General features: G+C 42.8%; 1 protein-coding gene across 4 annotated transcripts in view; it reads right to left on the minus strand.

The window, feature by feature from the left end:
- GAB3 (GRB2 associated binding protein 3) overlaps window positions 1-20,909 on the minus strand; it is a 286,700-nt gene that overhangs the window by 82,211 nt on the left and 183,580 nt on the right. For all 4 annotated transcript variants that reach the window (XM_070759512.1, XM_070759515.1, XM_070759514.1 and 1 more), the window contains exon 3: window positions 6,874-7,093. In XM_070759512.1, the coding sequence (XP_070615613.1) occupies window positions 6,874-7,093 (220 nt within the window). The remainder of the gene's footprint in view (window positions 1-6,873; window positions 7,094-20,909) is intronic.

The raw sequence follows: 20,909 nt of genomic DNA on the forward strand, positions 1-20,909 counted from the left end.
TTTTTCAAGGTAATTGGGATTGTTCTAAATAAATAAAGTATTTTAGGTAGAATAGACATTTTAATTGCTGATATTCTTCCGATGTGAGATAGGTAATTTATTCCATTTTTCTAATTTTATTTGAATTTCTTTCATCAATACTGTGTAATTATCCTCTTTAATTGTTATTGCCCTTGGTGACAATTTTATACCTATGCATTTAACTCTTTTAACAATTTGTAATTCTAATTTATTTTCTAATATTTGCTTTTTTTTACTTGTTAAATTTTTTGTCAATATTTTAATTTGCTGTTTGTTGATTTTTAATCCTGCTACTTTCCCAAATTTAGCAATTTCATTTAATAGTTTTTCACCAGATTCGATGGGATCTTCTATGTTAAATACCAAATCATCGGCAAATGCCTGGATCTTATATTCTTGTCCTTTTGTTTTTAATCCTTTGATGTCTTTATTAGATCGAATCTGTGTTAATAGAACTTCTATAGCCATTACAAATATTAGTGGGGAGAGAGGGCATCCTTGTCGAACTCCTTTTTCGATGTTTATATTCTTCGTTAAGTCCCCGTTGATAATAGCCTTTGCTGATTGTTTGGAGTAAATTGTTCGAATAGTTCTTATAAATTTTCCTTTGAATTTCATCTTTGTTAATTGATTTATTAAAAAATTCCAATTTAGGTTGTCGAATGCTTTTTCTGCATCTAAAAAATATCAAAGCCAAATTCTTCCCAGGATTTACTTTGTAGTATTCTAATATATTTATTATATTTCTCAAATTATTTTTAATGTTCCTATTTGGTAAGAAACCATTTTGGTCTGGGTGTATTATTTCATTAATTATCATTTTAAACCTTTCTGCTAGTATTGATGCGAAGATTTTATAGTAAGAGTTCAATAATGCTATTGGTCTATATTGTTTAATTAAGTGTCTTTGATTTGGATCCTTTGGTATTAAAGTAATTAGTCCCTCTTTCCATGATTGAGGAATTTCCCCTTTATTTAATACTTCATTTAACATTACTAGCATTAGCTTTTTTGTGGTTTCATACATTTGTTTGTAGAATTCCACGGGAATTCCATCTGTCCCGGGTGTTTTGTTATTATTTTGTCTCTTAATCGCTCTCTCCAATTCTATGATTGTTATGTCTTTCTCCATCCTATTTTTATTAATTTCAGATATTTGTGGTAGTTCAGCCTCGTTTAAATATAATTCTATGTCTTCTTCTCCTATTTCATCTTTTTTATATAATCCTTGAAAGTAATTTTTAATTATCTTTTTTTCTCCTCTATATCAGATTGTTTCTCTCCCATTTCATTTTCTAGTTGTTGAATATATTTGTTTTCAGTTTGCTTTTTTAATTTATATGCTAGCCACCTGCCTGGCTTGTTGGCGTGTTCAAAATGATTCTGTTTTACAGATTAAATTTTTTGGGCAATCTCCTCCTGTACCATCAGGTTAATCTTATGTTTAATTAATTCCCTTTCTTCCTTTATTTCCACATTTTCTGGACCTTTTAACCACTTAGTTTCTAATTCCTCTAGTTCCTTCTGATTTTCTCTCATTTGATTGTTTTTATTTTTATTCTTTTTACTCATATATGCTATTGTTAAACCTCTAACAAAGGCCTTTATTGTGTCCCATATATTTTGGATCGATGTATCATTATTCCAATTTTTTTCTAGAAATATATCTAGTTCTTTATCTATATATTTTTATATTGGTTTTCTTCTATTGTTTTGGTATCCATTGTCCATCTATGTCTCTTGGTCTGATTTCCTTTAATTGTAAAGCTTATTGGATTATGATATGCTCAAAAATTTGGTTCAATTTCAGCTGTTATTATCTCTTTCTGGAGCTCTATGTCCATCCATACCATATCCAATCTAGACCACGATTTATGTGGATTTGAATGATAGGTATATTTATATTCATCTTTATGCATTTCTCTCCATATATCCTTTAATTTAAATTATTCTATTATATCCTTAAATCCATCTGGTAATTCTTTTTTCTTTTTATTCTTTTCCATTCCCCTATAGTCTTTCTCAAAATTTGCTATTGCATTGAAGTCTCCGACCACACAGATGTTTTCTTTTTCAATTTTTATTATTTTTTGATACAATTTTTTATAGAAGGCTTTTTGATCATTATTAGGTGCATACATCACAATTAATGTTATTTTTTTCTGATTAATTTCAATTTCTATAATTAGTATTCTCCCTTCTTCATCTCTATCAATAATTATGGTGTTTAACCAATTTTTTATATAAACCGCAATCCCTCTTTTCCCCCTCTGCTAGAGATGTAAATAATTCCCCCAGTTTAGTTTTTTCCAATACTTTTTAATATTTTTTTTGATGTGCACTTCTTGGAGGCATATGATATCCGTATTTTGCTTTGTTAATTTACCAAATATTTGTCCTCTTTTCTGGGGGGAATTCAGCCCATTGATATTCACAGAAAATAATTTGATCTGTTTATTCATTCTATTATTAGCTATTTTGTTCTTTTACTTTCTCTGTAATTTCCCGTTCTTTCCTCCCTTTTTTTGAATTATCTACTATCTCTTCTTCTATCTCTCCTTCTTCCTGAGTTGTTGTCTCTAATTCAATACTACTTTCCCCTTCCTTTTTTAGATGCTCTGTAATAAATTGATCTGCTTGATCTAAAGTTTCAATGGAATTTTTTTCCCCTTTCCAAGTGACCATCACCCCTTCAGGCACCAGCCACCTGAACTGTATTTCATTCTTTATTAATTTAGTTGTAAAGTAATAGAAATCCCTTCTTTTCTCCCTAATTCTTCTTGGGATTTGCTTTAACACTATAATATCCTTCCCTTTATATGATAATACCCCTCTTGTGTTTTTATAAATTTCATCCCTTAAAGTTTTTTTAGTAAATCTAATATGGATCTCTCTGGGGAGTTGGTGACGCCGTGCATACCGGTAATTAGTCTGCACCCGGTATGCCTCATCTACATGTCTAACTAGTTCATCTTCATCTATTTTCAGTTCCTCTGCGAAGATTTCAACAGCTATTGCAAGTAAGTTTCCCCCCTTCTCTTCTGGGACATCTTGTAATCTTAGGTAAAAGGAAGATTTTTCAAACTCAAGTTGAGCAATAGCTGCTTCCAGGTCCTTATTTACCCTTTTAAGTTCGTCCTCATTTTTGTTTAATCTTTATGTATTAGCCTCTGTTGTTTCTTCAACCTTTTGTATTTTAGTTTCCTGCTTATCCACTGTTTTTTGGTCTCCCTCTATTATAGTATTAATTTTAGCAAAATTCTCACACACTTCTTCAAATTTTTTGTGTGTCTCTAAGTGGTTTTGCAAAATTGTTTCTTGAGTTTTACTTGTGGCTTCTTGCTGCTTAATCATAAACTCTTGTATTTTATCTAAAGAGTTCTGCAATGTTTGTAATGTGGGGGTCTGTTCTTTACCCTCTGTAATAGTAATATCAGAGGCTGAGGAAGATTTCTGTACAGCGGGTGATGACAGGGTTAAGTTACCCCTCTTCATTGATTTAGTTATTGTTTGTTGGGTTGCCATTAGAATTTTTTAAACTTTATCTTTTCTTATATGTATCACTCTAATATTCAATATTCAATCACCTCTTAACTGCTATCTACCAATCCCAATCTATCTATACATATAACTATAATTATGGGGTACAGAGTTCAAATCTATATAAACTTTAAACAATCAATAGGTATATATCTAATCAGACAATATATATATATATATATGTATGTATGTATGTATGTATGTGTATGTATATATATATATATATATATATATATGGGGGGGGGGGGGAACCAGAGCAAAGGAAGCTTAAACCAAAATCAACGTTTTTACTTAATGTCTATATATAATGCAACCTATTTTCAATATCTATATCATATATTTATATATACCTTGTATTCAATATTTATATTATGTAGTTATAATTAATATATAAGAATGTATACTTTTTTTTCTTAAAAGAGAAGAGAGGGAAAGAGGTTTTCTTAACTAATAACCTTCAAGTCATTAATTCCTTAATCTCATATTATTAAACAATGTTTTATATAATCAATTTTTCCAAAGGCAGATATATAATAGAATCGGTAATATAAATCAAAGATATGTTGAAATCAATTCATTGGATAGTAATAATATTGATAGTAAAAATATTCAAGTCCAAATGTTTATAGTTCAATCAAATCTTCAATCTTTATGTCCCAATCGCAACCGATTTGTATTACTTTTTAATTTTCAGTTGTTGTTTCCTGGGTCTGGTTTCTATCTCAGTTCTATTCAATATAATCCAGCGTATATCCAGTAATTTCCACGGTATTTGTCAATTGTTTAGAAGTCTAAAGGGTCAAGGAAATTTAAGGAAGTAATACCTGAAACAATAAGGGTGTTATTGATACAGTACCATACGTTTTCTTCTTATATCTTCCGAGAGGGCTCAGTCGGGGAACAAATGCAGCAAAGGTGATTTAATAATGAAGTTAATATGGCGACTATTCCCGTCTTCTCTTTCTCTGTATCTTTAAATAATCCTTAAATAATCAAGACGCGGTATCCACTCTAGTCATTCAGTCTCTGGGTTTGTTTTTTTAAAAAAAATCTGAACGCTAAGATCCTGGAAATTGCAGTTTCACTTTCCACTGGTAAATATAGTTAGTCTTCACAAATCCACGTCTGAGTTAATAAATCTCCACTCTTTTGCCTCCCCCAGAACTGCGTTCGCCTGTCATGTTGCCCTTTCGCTGACTCCGATCTCTGATCTCCGATCTCCGATCACCCAACTTTGTTTATATTGTTGCTCAAGCCTCTCAATCGCCGCTTGTTTAAATTCGAGCTTCTCTGTCTTCCATGTTTTTAATATTATTAGAAGCATTCAAGAAGTCTCCGAAGAAAAAGAAATCTTAACATAGATACTGATGTTCACCGATCTCTCATTTTTTTCTCCTCCTCAATGTTTATGAGGCGGCCATGTCTATGGGCCAGCTAACACTGGCTTCTTCTCTGCCTGGTCCTGGCGGTCTAAAAGCCTGTTCCAACGAGGGATTGCAGTCCTCTCATTGGGTACAGCATAGCCACCCCTTACGATGCCCTTCTCTCCAGCATGGGCACCCGATTTTAGTTAAAAAGGCAGAGAAAGTCATGCTGGGAGACCAGCAGCTCACCCTCCAGCTCCGCTCCAATGAAGCCCCGCTCCGACGAAGCCTCTTTTCGAGATTCCTCATCTTCTGACAGGCAATTGAATGTGTCATCTTTATCCTCTACGTCCACATCGTCATTCTCATCCTGAGAAGGATCCGAATCCTCATTAATTGGAATTCTGTAGGATGAGAGAGAACTCACGGGCCGAGGGGCACGTGGAAGGGGATGAGAGTGAGAAGGCCGAGAGCTTGGCATCAATGGCTTTAGATAAGGCAGAAAACATAGCTTGAAACTCTGGAGGCAGATTAGTAATGGTTGTAGGTAAAGATGGAGATTCCCTGAAGGTCTGGGATGGATCTGGCTCGGAGAGATCTTCCATAATGTCTGGCTCCTCTGGATCTAAGCCCCATAAGTTAGGTTGGGGTCTGTTTAGGTTTCGCGCATCCAGAGAGAGCACAGGGACCCCAGAGGGAGGCAGGCTAGAAGCCTCGGGGGGGGGGTCAGGGTTAATGTGTACTTGGGCCTGCACCTTTAAACGTTTAGTTGATTTTTCATGTATTCTCTGCAAAGCTTGGTCCCTTCTCTTCTCAGCCCTGGTAGGTCTAGCCATTGTAGGGGCTCCCGAGGAAGAGGAGGAAGAGGCCTGGGGGATATTATCAATTTCATCACCAGTAGGCCTAACCTCTCTGGGACCTTTAGATGTGCCTCTCTTGGGAAACGAAGTCATGGCCTGAACAAATTACAGGGACAAGACTTGAGCCAAAATTTTTGTTGGGAGAAGCTTCTAGGGCAACGTTCCCAAGAGGAAGGGGGGCCCTGCTTCTAGGCCCAGGAGCATCTGCAACTCACAGTCAATCTGGTCGGTACCAAAGTTCGTGCCAGGGAGTGCAGAGGGGCAGGGCTCGCTAACCTTAATCAAAGTAAACCAAGGCACACTGGTTTGGAGGCCTAGCCAGGGAGAAAAGGCCTGAGGGTCTCAAAGCTTACTCCAGGGCCAAGTGGCGGACTTACTGGCGCCAGGCGGGACGCGCATGGGCGATCCACAAGTGCCGACAATTACTGGAAACTGAGGGGCCTTTGCACCAAAATAAACCACTCCAAGATTTTGCAAACAGAGGGAATACTAAAGTACGGGGACAATCAAGGGAAGCTTGCTAACAGTCCCACACCGCAGGAGGAAGAAAGCCCTTTTTAAAAAACTTTTATTATATTCTTAGCTAGCCGGTAAACCTCCTGTCCATGTAGATTTACAAGAAAATACAATCCGGCAGCAGCGCGAGCAGGGCGATTTAGAGAAAAACCACAATAGCCACACCACAGCTTCACCCTTGGCGCTGAGCCCCGTAAGGCAACCAAGGCAAACTTTAAGTAAAAGGCAATAATAAATGTTTACTTATCTGGAGAGAAAGAAGATGAAGGGAAGGTGTTCTGCGAGAGGAATGAGCCACCACGAGTCCTGCTGGATCGCAGGACCGAGCGAATTCTGGGGAAGGGGCGGATCCAACAGGCTTTTTAAAGACTAGGCTCCGTCATTGACGGATTGGACAGTGAGAATCCCACGTGACTGCTGGACCCGCTCTCTCAGTACGGAGAAAGGCAGCATATAAGTCCAACAAATAAATAAATATGAATGAATGAATGAATGAACGAAGAAACAAATAAATAAATTTAAGAAATATATAAGTAAATAAATAATTTTTGCACCCAACAGCACAATGCTACCTAACATGGCTGAGTTTTCCAGTCTCGCAGTTGGATAAAAAGAGATAGTCAGGCAGAAAGACGGATTCTGACTCGCTGGCTGTCTCCTCGGCTGCTGCAGCATCGGCAGTGGTGGTGTGGTTGGAGGTCATAGACGGGTTGGTGCTCCTCAACGTGTGCGCAGAAATGGCTGGAGAAGGTTGTGGGGAAGACGTGGTGTGGGACAGGCTGTCTCCCGAATCTGCAGCAAAGAAAGCAAAAGCTGGCTTAAGGAAGGATCCTTAAGAATTGGGTAGGACTCCCCCCCCCCCCCCCAGCCAAGCCTCGATGGTTTGCAGCCCAACATTCTTTAGCCTTTTGTTGGCTGCTGTTGATGGGTTGAAAGCGATTTGGGACAAACATGGAAAATGAGGTCAAGGTTTGGAAGGCAGCCTATCCTTCCAGGCCAAATTGGGCTAAAACAATAAATGTGTTCCATAGTGTTTTCTTTGCCACCCAAAGATTGTTTTTTTTTGGGGGGGGGAAGAAATTAATTATCTTGGCTAACTTGAAAAGAAGGCTTCTTAAAGACACAGATTTCAGTATTTTGACACCTGCCACCAACCTGGCGGACTAAAGAAGGATAAAACATACGAAGAACAGTTGCAGAAACTGGGTATGTCTAATTTAATGAAAAGAAGGATCACGGGAGACATGAGAGCAGTCTCCCAATATCTCAGGGGTTGCCACAAAGAAGAGGGAGTCAACCTACTCTCCAAAGCACCTGAGGGTAGAACAAGAAGCAATGGGTGGAAACTAAACAAGGAGAGAAGCAACTTAGAACTAAGGAGACATTTCCTGACAGTTAGAACAATTAACCAGTGGAACCCCTCCAGAAGTTGTGAATACACCAATACTAGAAATTTTAAAGAAAATGTCGGATAACCATTTGTCTGAAGAAGTTTAGGATTTCTTGCCTAAGCAAGGGGTTGGACTGGAGGACCTACAAGGTCCTTTCCAACTCTGTTGTTATTGTTATTATTACTACTACTACCCCACAAGAGTTTGCTCTCTTTCGAGGCTTTAAAACATGGACTGAGGTCTCCACAAGGTAGGATTAAAGCAAAATCCACAGGATGCAAAGGAAATATTGTATCTTCATTGTGCATGCAACATATGTAAGCAAAATCCTGATTTCGTTGTCTCTTCCTGGTTGGGTGGGGGAACAGCTTCTAAGTTTACAAAAAGGTTGCCAACCTTTCCATGAAATCTGGGTTTCTTAACCTTGGCAGCCTGAAAGGATGTTGGACTTTCACTCCCAGAATTTTCCACCAAGCAAGTTGAAGTCTGCATCTCTTTGAAGCATGCTGGCCAGCAAATTCTGGGAGTTAAAATTCACACTTCTGAAAGCACGTTGGCTGGAGAATTCTGGGAGTTGAAGTCCACATACCTTAAAAGCAATGGTGAAATCCAAACTTTTTTACTACTGGTTCTGTGGCTTCATGAGCGTGGTGTGGCTTGGTAAGAATAGCAGGGGAGGGATACTGCAAAATCTCCATTCCCTCCCCACTCCTGGGGCCAACCAGAGGTAGTATTTGCCAGGTCTCTGAACTACTCAAAATTTCTGCTAACCAGTACAGTGATACCTTGTCTTACAAACTTAATTGCTCCCAAGGTTCGTAAGGTGAAAAGTTCATAAGACGAAACATTGTTTCTCATAGGAATCAATGTAGAAGCAAATAATACATGCAAACCCATTAGGACAATCCAAACTTTAAGGCTTAAAGAAAAAGCGGCAGACAAAGTGAAGGCTAACGGAGTGGAGACAGATAGCAAAGAGAAGCGAGGAATGGAGGTCCTACCAAAGGCTAATACCACCCCAATTTTTCCCAAAAATCACCGTTCCAAAAGCTTCCTATCTTGCCCTAAATTCCCCAAAAATCGCCCCTCCAGCCGCTTCCTATGCCACCCAAATCGAGGTCCTAACGAAGGCAAATGGAGTGAAGAAAGGCAGCAAGGAGAAATGAGGCATTTTGAAAGGAGAGGTGAGTTTGAAAGACTTTGGAAGTGATTTGGGGTGGCTTAGGAAGCTTTTGGAGGGGCGATATTTGGGGGAATTTAGGGCAAGATAGAAAGCTTTTGAAGTGGCGATTTTTTGGGGAATCTGGGGCAAGATAGGAAGCTTTTGGAGGGGTGATTTTAGCAGGGAGATGGGGGAAACGAAGCGGCAGACTAGGGGGGATTTTGGCAGTAGGATGGGGTGGCTGTGGGGAGCAGAGGAAGCGGAGGACTAGAGGGGAAAGTGGCAGGGAAATGGGGCAGCTCCGGCATTCCCCGCCTCAGGTGCAAGCAAAAAGGGGGCGGGGAATTCCCATGCAAGCAAATGGGAAATCCCAGCAGTGACAGTCACAAGGCAGGGGAATCCCTTCGGCAGTCAGAGAGCACAGGCGCAGTAAGAGAGCTCATGGACCCGGGCTCAGGTTTGTAAGACAGAAAGGGTTTTTAAGACGAAGCAAAGAAATCTTAAACCCCGGGTTCTTATCTCGAAAAGTTTGTATGATGAGGGGTTCGCAAGACGAGGTATCACTGTACACAGAATCTGTCAGAATCTGCTGATTTCACCCCTGCTAAAGCATGTTGCCTGAGGAATTCTGCTGTAGATGAAATTTTATGATTGTGATATAAAAATACCCCTGCAGATGAATTTATTAACAGTACAACTGTAAACAAAGGCCCTTTTGGGAGCAGAAAGAATCTGATTTAAACCGGCAAAGCCAAAATATACAATTGCAGCAACCGTCTTGAAATACGTACAGACTTATTTGCCAAAGAACAGATATTTGGAATATAGCATTTCAAGATGGTGTGTTTAGGTCTTGCTGGTAAACAGTCACAAACTGTACTTTTCTTTTGATCTTTACAATTGGTGTTGCTTAAATTCTTTCCACCAGTGGATATGCAGATGTACCAAAGGTAGTTAGGATATATAAATATAAGTTCAGGGACTAGAGCTACAGAAAACCACCATTTCAACTTTTTGATATCTACAGATGGTTGATCAACCCCTTAATGGTATGTGCAGCTCTGGGAAAGAAACACACACCACTACATACATCTTGGCCACAGAAATATTATTCTCCAATGCTCACATGTTCACACATTCGTCATATGTAGTTTCCTCTTTAAATTTTATGCAGTGGTGAACCCTTTCTTTCAGGCTATTCAGATCAACAAATGTTGATGCCTATAAGAAAGGGGTCCCTAACTCCTGATCTGTGGACTAACACTGGTCAGCAGCATGGCACAAATCAGGCCGTGCAAACAAGTGAATCGCCATCCTCAGGATGCAGGTAGACAACGAAACCAAAAACCCCTCCAGTTGTTGAAGTCCACAAGTCTTAAAAAGTTCCCAAGTTCTGATCTTGAGATATAAACTTCAGCTTTGATTGTGTGATTACAGCCGCCTATAGTCCCGAGCTGTGACTTTCCTCTTCTCTCTTTTACCTAACCATTGTTTAAAAGGAAAGTGGTCGGGGGGAAAAGAGCTCCCTCCCACCCTCCTCTGCAATGGGTGAGAAGGCTGTTTCTCACAGCAGCGTTCAACCGACAATGAAAAGATAAATAAATTTAAACGTTTGTTATGGAAAGCCACCAGGTGTTTACACTATGTAGAAATCTGACTTCCCTAATCTGTAAATATTATAGAGAAAAAGAGGCCAAGATATTAACTAAAGCAACATTTCCAAGAAGCAGAGTGTTTATATTTTTGGAAGGCTGTTGAAAAATGTGCAGCCAAACACTTGCTCCAGGTGTTCGAGGCACTCTTTCAAGAAAACTTCAAAAGTACAGAATTGGTGAAAGCCAAAACCCAGCGACTGTTTTGCAGAACCTGGGTGTCAATAGGTAAAAAGTTTCCCATTTCCATCATGTCAGACTGGACACGGGAACCATTTACTGTTACCTACTGATATCCAGCAGGTATGCATCTCTGTTTCCTAACTGAGTGAGCCATTTCCATGGTCATGTGACAACATGCCGAGGTGCAAGAACGCTGTCACATTCCCACCACCATAGTGCCTGTTGATCTACTTGCATTTGCATGCTTTCAAACTGCTGGGTATGTCTGTGCAGCAGCTGGAGCAAGGACCATAGCTCATCCCTTTGCATGATGCTTCAGTCTTGAATCCAGGCTGTCAGATTTCCAGCTGACCAGCTCAGTGACTTTTTAACTGCTGACCCACCATGCCCTGGGTGGCAATAGTTAACAACAATTCCTTCATATTGTTCCCATCCCACAGTGCTACCAAAACTCATTACATTTCAACATTCTCATTACAGAAGGCTAGAAAGTCACTAATTTCAGTAATAGGTAGGTAATTTCAGTAGTAGCAATAAAAAAGGAGAAATTTCCTGACAGTGAGAACAATTAATCAGTGGAACCGCTTGCCTCCAGAAGTTGGGAATGCTCCAACACTGGAAGTGTTTAAGAAGATGTTGGATACCATTTGTCTGAAGTGGTGTAGGGTTTCCTGTCTAAGCAGGGGTTGGACTAGAAGACCTCCAAGATCCCTTCCAACTCTTGTTTTTATTATTATAATAGATTCCACAATTTTCACACAGAAAATTATGAAATTTCAGCATTTACACAGATTGCCAGAGCTTCGTATTACGCAATCTAGGTTTGAACTATGCACACATTTGAAGTGTAATTTGCTATGGCAGGCTGGAAGGACTGTTGGGGTGGGCAAAGTGACTTATGACCCGTTTTTCAGACTTATAACCATTGCAGTATCCCCAGATTCACATGATCCAAAGTCAGATGCTTAGCAACTGACTCACACTTATGAGTTTCCTGGGGTCAGGTGACCCTCTTTTGCGACCGTCCAACAAGCAAAATCAGTGGGAAAGTCAGGCTCATTTTACAGTGGTGTTACTAACTTAACAACTGTGGTGATTCACTTAAGAAAGGTGTTAAGAAAGGTCATAAAATGGGGCAAAATTTAACAACGGTCTCATTTAGCAACAAACATGTGGGGCTCAACTGTGATTGTAAGTCAAGGACTGCTTGTATTCATGATAAGGTTTCCAACTGAAAACTGATCAGTCGTTCTGACCAGCAGATGGCAATATTCATGTTTTCTAGCAAGAGAAACGTTTATCAAGAATGGTTTTCTCCTGGTAACATTTTCATATGTTACCATGTGAGATACCATATTTTTCGGATTATAAAACACAACTTTTTTCTTTCCTAAAAGTGGATGAAAATTTGGGTGCATCTTATATTGTGAATGTAACTTTTTCTAAGCTTTTTTCCAGTCCTAATGAGGTGCTAATAATCTTCCCGGCTTCCTACTCCCTCTGAACAAGTTTTTTTCCCCAGCCCTAAGTCTTTGCAGGCTTGTTTTCATTCCTACTGTCCCTGAAAAAGGTTTTTTTCAGCACTAACCAGGGGATAAAATGATGTGCTGAACTGACTAAGAACACCAGCCAGATAAATACTTGGTAGATAGATTTTTTCCCTATTTTCCTCCACCAAAACTAAGGTGCGTTTTATACTCTGAGAAATAGGGTATTTTTCTAAACTTATTCATATGCATTTCCCAATCTGATGTCCCCATCTAGGGATTTTCATTGGCCAGGCATACCTTAAAGCATCCAGGCTGAAAAAGATTACCCAGACACCAATTTCTGCATCAACACTAACAGAAACAGCTGCTCACTCACATCTGCAGGCTCAACAGCTCAGAACTCCTGGGATTTTCTGCCAGTTTTTTCAAAGTTGGCAAGATTAGTATTTAAGCCATCTGTGGTGCTGAAAAAGGTAAGTGGCCAAACCTTTTGCTAGGCTTTCCTCCCATCCTCTAAACCAGGTATATACAACCTTGGCAAATATAAAACTTGTGGACTTTAACTCTCAGAATTCCCCAGCCAGCCATTCAAGTCCATGAATTTTAAAGAGGTGCCAAGGTTGGCTAACACTGAATTAAAAGTCCTTTAGGCACTTTAATCCAGAAACAAGTTTCTTCAAACTTGGTAACTTAATATTTGTGGACTTCAACTCCTAGCATAGCTGGCTAGAGAATTCTGGGAATTGAAGTACACAAGTCTTAAAGTTGCCAAGCTTGAGGACCCCTGCTTTAAACTGATGTGAAAGACAGTGACAGTAGCACTAACAATAATACTTCGACTTATTTTCTGCTTCACAGTGCTTTAAAGCCCTTGCTATAAATTTACAGAGTTAGCCTATTGCCCCCAATAATCTGGGTCCTCATTTTCCTGATCTCAAAAGATGGAAGGCCGAGTCAACCTTGAGCCTATCAGGATCAAAATCCTGGCAATGGGCAAAATTTGCCTGCAAAACTGCATTCTAACCACTACATCACCATGTCTGTCAGGCTATCTTGACTCAGTGAATTGGGTGGACATATAAATTTTTTAAAATGAAAAATTAATAAACCTGCAGCTAGTGGGAAACATCAAGATACAGTAGTACCTCTACCTAAGAACACCTCTACTTAAGAACTTTTCCAGATAAGAACTGGGTGTTCAAGATTTTTTTGCCTCTTCTTAAGAACCATTTTCTACTTAAGAACCTGAGCCCAGAAAAATTTCCAAGGAAATTTGAGAGTGGCACGAAGGCCCGGCCAGTTTCCTGCCATTCCCCCTTTAATCCCGGCCGTCTTGGGCTTTTCTGGGCTGCCAGAGGAGCCTTTCGGTGGCGCTTAAGCAAGCTTTGGCAGTCCAGAGCGAACAGAGCGTTTTCCTTTCTCTGGGTGCTTGGAGAGGGAATAAACCTCTGCCAGCAGCCAGAGAAAAGAAATGCTCCCTTCGCTCTGGGCAGTGACTGTCCTCCGCCTCTTCTTCCTTCTCCTCTTTCCACCCAAATTCTGAGCTTTTATTTCTTTCCTAATGGGTTTGCATGCATTATTTGCTTTTACATCGATTCCTATGGGAAAAAATTGCTTCTACTTACAAACATTTCTACTTCAGAACCTGGTCATGGAACAAATTAAGTTCTTAAGTAGAGGTGCCACTGTATTTTGGATTATAGCTCCCATTATCCCTAGCCAGAAGAGAGAGAACAGTGGTGTGATGAAGCCATCAAAGGACATGACTGTGGTTTGCCTGACATCCTCCTGACGTTAATCACATCACCACTGTCTATTCTGACTAGGCATAGTTAGTAGTTGCAGGTTTATTAATTTATCATTAAGAAGATTTATATAGCCACCCAACTTGCTTGCAGTGACTCCAGCATGGGAAGCCTATTGTAATAAAACTGTGATGCAAAAGCTGATAATACAAACCTGCATTAAAAACCCATCCCCTCTGCCGACAATGATCAAAGCAGCCACTTGCTGGTCTCCATATCATTTCTTTCGCCCATCTCCTCCCATTTAATGACTGTATGACTGTAACTTTGTTGCATGTATCCTTTCAATTTATATTGACTGGTTCTTGTATAATTTGATTGCTTATTTGTACCAGGACTATTATTAAGTGTTATATCTCATGATTCTTATTCTTATCTTTTCTTTTATGTGCACTGAGATCATATGCACCGAAACAAATTCCTTGTGTGTCCAATCACACTTGGCTAATAAAGAATTCTCTTCTCTTCTCTGTCATCAAGGCCTTTGGAAAAAGTGTCAAAGTGGGGCGGGGGGGTACTGTCCATGAAGTGAGTGACTCAGATCCAACTTTTTGAAATCAAAGGGATATTTAACATGGTCATCTTGTTTCTCTAACATAACTAAATCTGCATCCATTCTCTCTTGGAAATTCCATGGTCAGAGCTGCCATCAGATGCTTTTAGGTTTGCTTTTGCTAGCTGTCAGTCTGCCATGAACAATGGGGGAAGGGAGCCAGATGGGAGTGGGGACTGCTTGCTGTATCTTCTAACTTTTTTTGAGCCGCGGCACATTATTCATATTTTCAAAATCCTGGGAAACATTGAGCGCGGGGGGGGGGGGGGTTTGTAAAAAAAACGTTTGGACAAAAAAAAAATCTCTCTTCCTCCCTTTTGCTCTATTTCTCTCTCCCTCCCTCTTTCTCTTCCTTCCTTCCCTTCTTTCTCTCTCTCCATCCCTTTCTTTCTCTCTTCCTTCCTCTCTTTTTTGCTGTCTTTCTCTCTCCCTCCTTCCCTCCCTCTATGTCTTTCTCTCTCCCTCCTTCCCCCCTCTCTTGCTCTTTCTCTCTTGCTTTCTTTCTCTGTCTCTCTTGCTATCACTTTCTTTCTCTCTCTCTCTGCCTCTCTTGCTATCTCTCTCTTTCTCTCTCTCTCTGAAATTTGCCCAGTCGGGTTTCGGATATGGCATCAACCTCGACCCCAGGGAAGGGGGGGAGGAGTGGCTAGTATAGCCAGGGAGAGCCTTTGCCTGCGTAGACTCATTGCTCCAGAGATTGCGGGTTGCGAGTCCCTCTTGGTGAAGTTGGACTTAGGGGTTCAGGTGGGCCTGTTACTCACGTGCCTGCCTCCCAGCTGTGTGTCAACAGCCCTGCCTGTGCTGCTCAAGGAGGTAGCCGGGCTGGCGGTGGGGTTCCCCAGACTTATTGTCTTGGGGGACTTTAACCTACCGACGCTCGGTGAAGCCTCTGGACTAGCACAGGAATTCATGGCCACCATGACAGCCATGGACCTGACTCAAATAGTACAGGGTCCGACTCATGAGGGGGGCACGCGCCCGACATGGTATTCCTCTCTGAGCAACTGAGTAATGATCTGAGACTAAGGGGCTTAGAAGTGTTGCCTTTGTCATGGTCAGATCATTTTCTACTGCGGCTTAACTTCCTGGCTCCAATCCTTCCCCGCAGGCAGGCAGAACAGATTAGGAGGTTCTGCCCCAGACACCTGATGGATCCAGAAGGTTTTCAGAGGGCGCTTGGGGTTATCCCAGATACACTCGTCCACAGTTCGGCAGAGTTTCTTGCTGAGGTCTGGAACAAGGCTGCAGCGGAAGCTCTTGACCAGATTGCGCCGTTGCAACCTCTCTGCGGCACTAGACCCCGTCGAGCTCTATGGTTCAACAAGGAGCTCCGGGAGTTGAAACGCCAGAAGAGATGTCTGGAGAAGCGATGGAGGAAGAGTAAGTCTGAATCTGATCGAACACTTGTAAGAGCTTTTATTAAGACTTACAAAGTGGTGCTCAAGGCGGCAAGATGCGCGTATCATGCCGCCTTGATTGCATCAGCGGAATCTCGCCCAGCCGCTCTGTTTAGGGTGACCCACTCCCTTCTTAACCAGGGGGGAGTTGGGGAGCCCTTGCAGAGTAATGCCGAGGACTTTAATACATTTTTCGCTGATAAAATCGCTCGGCCAGCAGGGAGGTGACGCGGAGCTGGGTCCAGGAGATTATCAACGCTTCTCTGGGGAGCGGGTCCTTCCCGACTCCGTACAAGGAGGCACTTGTGTGCCCCCTCCTCAAGAAGCCTTCCCTGGATCCAGCCGTTCTTAATAACTATCGTCCGGTCTCCAACCTTCCCTTTATGGGGAAGGTTGTTGAGAAGGTGGTGGCGCTCCAACTTCAGCGGTCCTTGGAAGAAGCCGATTATCTAGGTCCTCAGCAGTCGGGTTTCAGGCCCGGTTACAGCACGGAAACCGCTTTGGACGCATTGGATGATGTCTGGCAGGCCCAGGACAGCAGTTTATCCTCTGTCCTGGTGCTTCTCGACCTCTCAGCGGCTTTCGATACCATCGACCACCGTTCCCTGAAAGCTGCACGCGTGCGCGCGCGCCCCCCCCCAAGTACCCCCCCCGCACACCGTTTTTCATGGCTGCACGCTCGCCATCCCCCTGCCAGCCCGCGGGGGGGGGGCGGGGAGGCGCCGGCAGCAAATGGAAGGGAGCCGCGGCCGCCCCTGCTTCCCCATGGTGCCCCCAGCCCCCTCGGCCTTTCGGCGCTGCACCCCGCCCGCCCGATCCACTCCCTCTGCTCCTCCTCCGCCTCCTGCCTTTGGGTGCGGCTCCTCCCGCACCTGGAACGCATGCCCTGCCCGTCTCACAGTCCCTTTGCCGAGAGCACTTTCATCCCGGGCTCTGAGCAAGGGGATTGCAGGAGAGGCGGCACCGGCTCTCTGGAACCAGCTCCCCCCAGAGATTAGAACTGCCCCTACTCTTCCTGCCTTCCGAAAACTCCTCAAAACCCACCTTTGTCGTCAGGCATGGGGAAACTAAACATCTCCCCTGGGCACGTTAATTTATGCATGGTATGCTTGTGTGTGTGTCTGTTATCATATGGGGTTTCTTTTCTTAAATCGTTAAATTTTAATTAATTGGATTGTTGTGACTGTTTTTACATGTTGTGAGCCGCCCCGAGTCTTCGGAGAGGGGCGGCATACAAGTCCAACAAATAAATAAATAAATAAATAAAAATCGGGACTGTCCCGTCAAAAGAGGGACGTCTGGTCACCTTATTTTAAAGTGTCAAGCATGGTAAAATGTTGTCTCACCTTTCCAATTTGCATTTAAAGGGCCTTTATAAATTTTAGATAATTTATCTGGCATCATGTATCAAGTCCACCTTTGTCGTCAGGCATGGGGGAACTGACATATCTCCCCCGGGCCTATACAATTTATGTATGGTATGTTTGTATGTATGCCTGCTTAATAATGGGTTTTTTAAAATATTTAAAATTGTAAATTATTAGATTTGTCATGAACTGTTTTATTGTGTTGTGAGCCGCCCCGAGTCTACGGAGAGGGGCGGCATACAAATCTAATAAATAAAAGCCGGCGAAGGCTTTTCTTATTTTGAATGTTCTGAGTGGGCTGGTATGGAGATAGGGAGCGTGCGCAACCGCCCGCGCACCCCCGACATTGAATATCACCTTTGCCGGCCTCTGCTGAGAAGAACGGAGAGAACGAGAGTGAGTGAGAGCAACAGACAGCAAGATAGAGAGAAAGTGAGAAAGAGAGAGAGAGAAAGGGGGGAGAGAAAGAGATAGCAAGAGAGAGAGAACAAGAGAGAGAAAGAGTATGAGAAAGAAAACAAGAGAGAAAGAGTGAGAGAGAGAGAAAGCAAGAGAGAGAAAGAAAACAAGAGAAAGTGAGAAAAAGAGAGCAAGAGGGGGAGAGAGAGAGAAAGAGAGAGAGAGATGAGAGGAAGGAAGAGAGTGAGAGAGAGGAAGAAAGCAAGAGAGAGAGAGAGAGAGAAGAGTGGAAGGAAGAGATAGAGAGAAATGATAGAAAAAAGGGGAGAAAAGAGAAATGAGAAAATGATTGAGGCAGAGAATGACAGGAAAGAGAGAGAAACAGAAAGTGACTCTTGATTTAAAGCATATGGTAAAAGCACTTAAATAACAACAGAGAAACCCCCCCCAGCCCTCACCTGTTTTTATTAATACTGTAGTTATGTTTTTGGTTTTGCTGGTTGATTTAGTTTTAATAGTAATGGATTTTGGGTTTTTTTAAATTATTAATTTCTTTTAATAAAAAGAGGGGATTTTTTCTTATTTATTTATTTATTTATTTATTCTATGCCGCCCAGTCCCAAAGGGACTATCACTCAGACACTATACTTTTCCGCCCACACCGAAAAAAAATGAGAGGGTACATTGCCATCGACCATAGTATCCTTCTGCGCCGGCTGGAGGGGTTGGGAGTGGGAGGCACTGTTCTTCAGTGGTTCTCCTCCTACCTCTCCGGCCGGTCGCAGTCAGTTTTAGTGAGGGGTCAGAGGTCGACTCCTAGGTCCCTACCTTGTGGGGTTCCTCAGGGGTTGGTCCTCTCCCCCCTGCTATTTAATATCTACATGAAACCACTGGGGGAGATCATCCAAGGGCATGGGGTGAGGTATCATCAGTACACTGATGATACCCAGCTGTACATCTCCACCCCATGTCCAGTCAATGAAACAGTGGAAGTGATGTGCCGGTGTCTGGAGGCTGTTGGGGCCTGGATGGGTGTCAACAGACTCAAACTCAACCCAGATAAGACGGAGTGGCTGTGGGGTTTTGCCTCCCAAGGACAACTCCATCTGTCCTTCCATTACCCTGGGGGGGGAGGAAGTATTGACCCCCTCAGAGAGGGTCTGCAACTTGGGCGTCCTCCTCGATCCACAGCTCACATTAGAGAAACATCTTTCAGCTGTGGCGAGGGGGGCATTTGCCCAGGTTCACCTGGTGCACCAGTTGCCGCCCTATCTGGATCAGGACTCACTGCTCACAGTCACTCATGCCCTCATCACCTCGAGGCTCGACTACTGTAATGCTCTCTACATGGGGCTACCTTTGAAGAATGTTCAGAAACTTCAGATCGTGCAGAATGCAGCTGCAAGAGCAATCATGGGCTTCTCTAAGTATGCCCATGTTACTCCAACACTCCGCACTCTGCACTGGTTGCCGATCAGTTTCCGGTCACAATTCAAAGTGTTGGTTATGACCTATAAAGCCCTACATGGCATCGGAGCAGAATATCTCTGGGACCGCCTTCTGCCACACGAATCCCAGCGACCGCTTAGGTCCCACAGAGTGGGCCTTCTCTGGATCCCGTCGACTAAACAATGTCATCTGGCGGGACCCAGGGGAATAGCCTTCTCTGTGGTGGCTCCGACACTCTGGAACCAGCTCCCCCCAGAGATTAGAATTGCCCCCACCCTCCTTGCCTTTCGGCAACTCCTTAAAACCCACCTCTGCCATCAGGTATGGGGGAATTGAAACATCTCCCCCTTGCCCATGTAGTTTCTGTGTATGATTCAACTGTGTGCTTTTTTATATATATATATATTGGGGTTTCTTTTGGATTTTTTAACCTAAAACTGTAATTTAGATTGCTAAATATTAGATTTGTTACTATGTATTGTTTTTTACCATTGTTGTGAGCCACCCCGAGTCCACAGAGAGGGACGGCATATAAATCCAATAAATCTAATCTAAATCTAATCTAAATCTAATCTCTCTTTCTTTCTCTCTCTTTCTCTGTCTCTCTTGCTATCTCTTTCTTTCTCTCTCTCTGTCTCTCTTGCTACCTCTCTATTTCTCTTTTTCTCTCTCTGCCTCTCTCTTTCTCTCTCTCTCTGTCTGCCTCTCTTGCTATCTCTTTTTCTCTCTCTCTTGCTATCTCTCTTTCTCTGTCTCTCTTGCTATCTCTCTTTCTTTTTCTCTCTCTGCCTCTTTCTCTCTCTCTTTCTCTCTCTTTCTTTCTCTCTCCCCCCTCTCTCCCTCTTTCTCTTGCTATCTCTCTTTCTCTCCCTCTCTTTTTGCTTTCTCTCTTTCTCTCCCCCCTCTCCCTCCCTCGCTTGCTATCTCTCTTTTTCTCTCTTGCTTTCTTTCTCTTTCTCTCTCCCTCTCTTTCTCTCTCCCCCTCTCTTGCTCTCTCTTTCTCTCTCTTGCTATCTCTCTCTTTCTTTCTCTCTCTTTTTCTCATACACCATGCCGCAGCAGCGGCATTGGGCAGTAGCCGTGGCAGGGTGATCAGTTGTGAGGCGGAGCTCCGGAACGGAGGCAGCTGGACGTGTTGCTAGATGCCGTACATGCTGGCGTTGCGCTGGGCATGGGAATGGGGCTGGAGCCTCCATCCCGGCCCAGCCAGCAGGCAAGTACCAGCATGTATGGTGTACAGTAACATGTCCAGCCGCCGCCATCGGTGCCTCCGTTCCGGAGCTCCGCCTCACAGCTCACCACCCTGCCGCTGCCCCACAGCTACTGCCCAGTGCCGCTGCTGCCGCCGCCCTCTCACTACCGCCGCCCTCCCGCTGGGCCAGGGAAACTCCAGCCAGGCGGGGCGCTGCAGGTGCCATAAAATTTGGAAGGTGCAAAGAAGGAAGCTCAGCTTCCGGTCTCACAACTTTTTGCTCTTCGCACTCTCAGCAAAAAGTTGCGGGACCAGAAGCTGAGCTTCCTCCTTCGCGGCACACTTGACCATGTCTCGTGGCACACTAGTGTGCCGCGGCACACTGGTTGGGAAATACTGTTCTAGAGACACCATCTCAAGATCAAAGCCAGATTACCTATGGGACCGTCTTCTGCCTCAAGCATCCCAGCAGCTGGTTAGGTCACACAGAGTCGGCCTTCTCCAGGTCTCATTGGGCAGACAATGTCATCTGGCAGGGCCTAGAGGAAGAGCCTTCTCTATGGTGGAA

Source organism: Erythrolamprus reginae, chromosome 8 (genome assembly GCF_031021105.1).
Source record: "Erythrolamprus reginae isolate rEryReg1 chromosome 8, rEryReg1.hap1, whole genome shotgun sequence".
NCBI classification, from domain to species: Eukaryota; Metazoa; Chordata; class Lepidosauria; order Squamata; family Dipsadidae; genus Erythrolamprus; species Erythrolamprus reginae.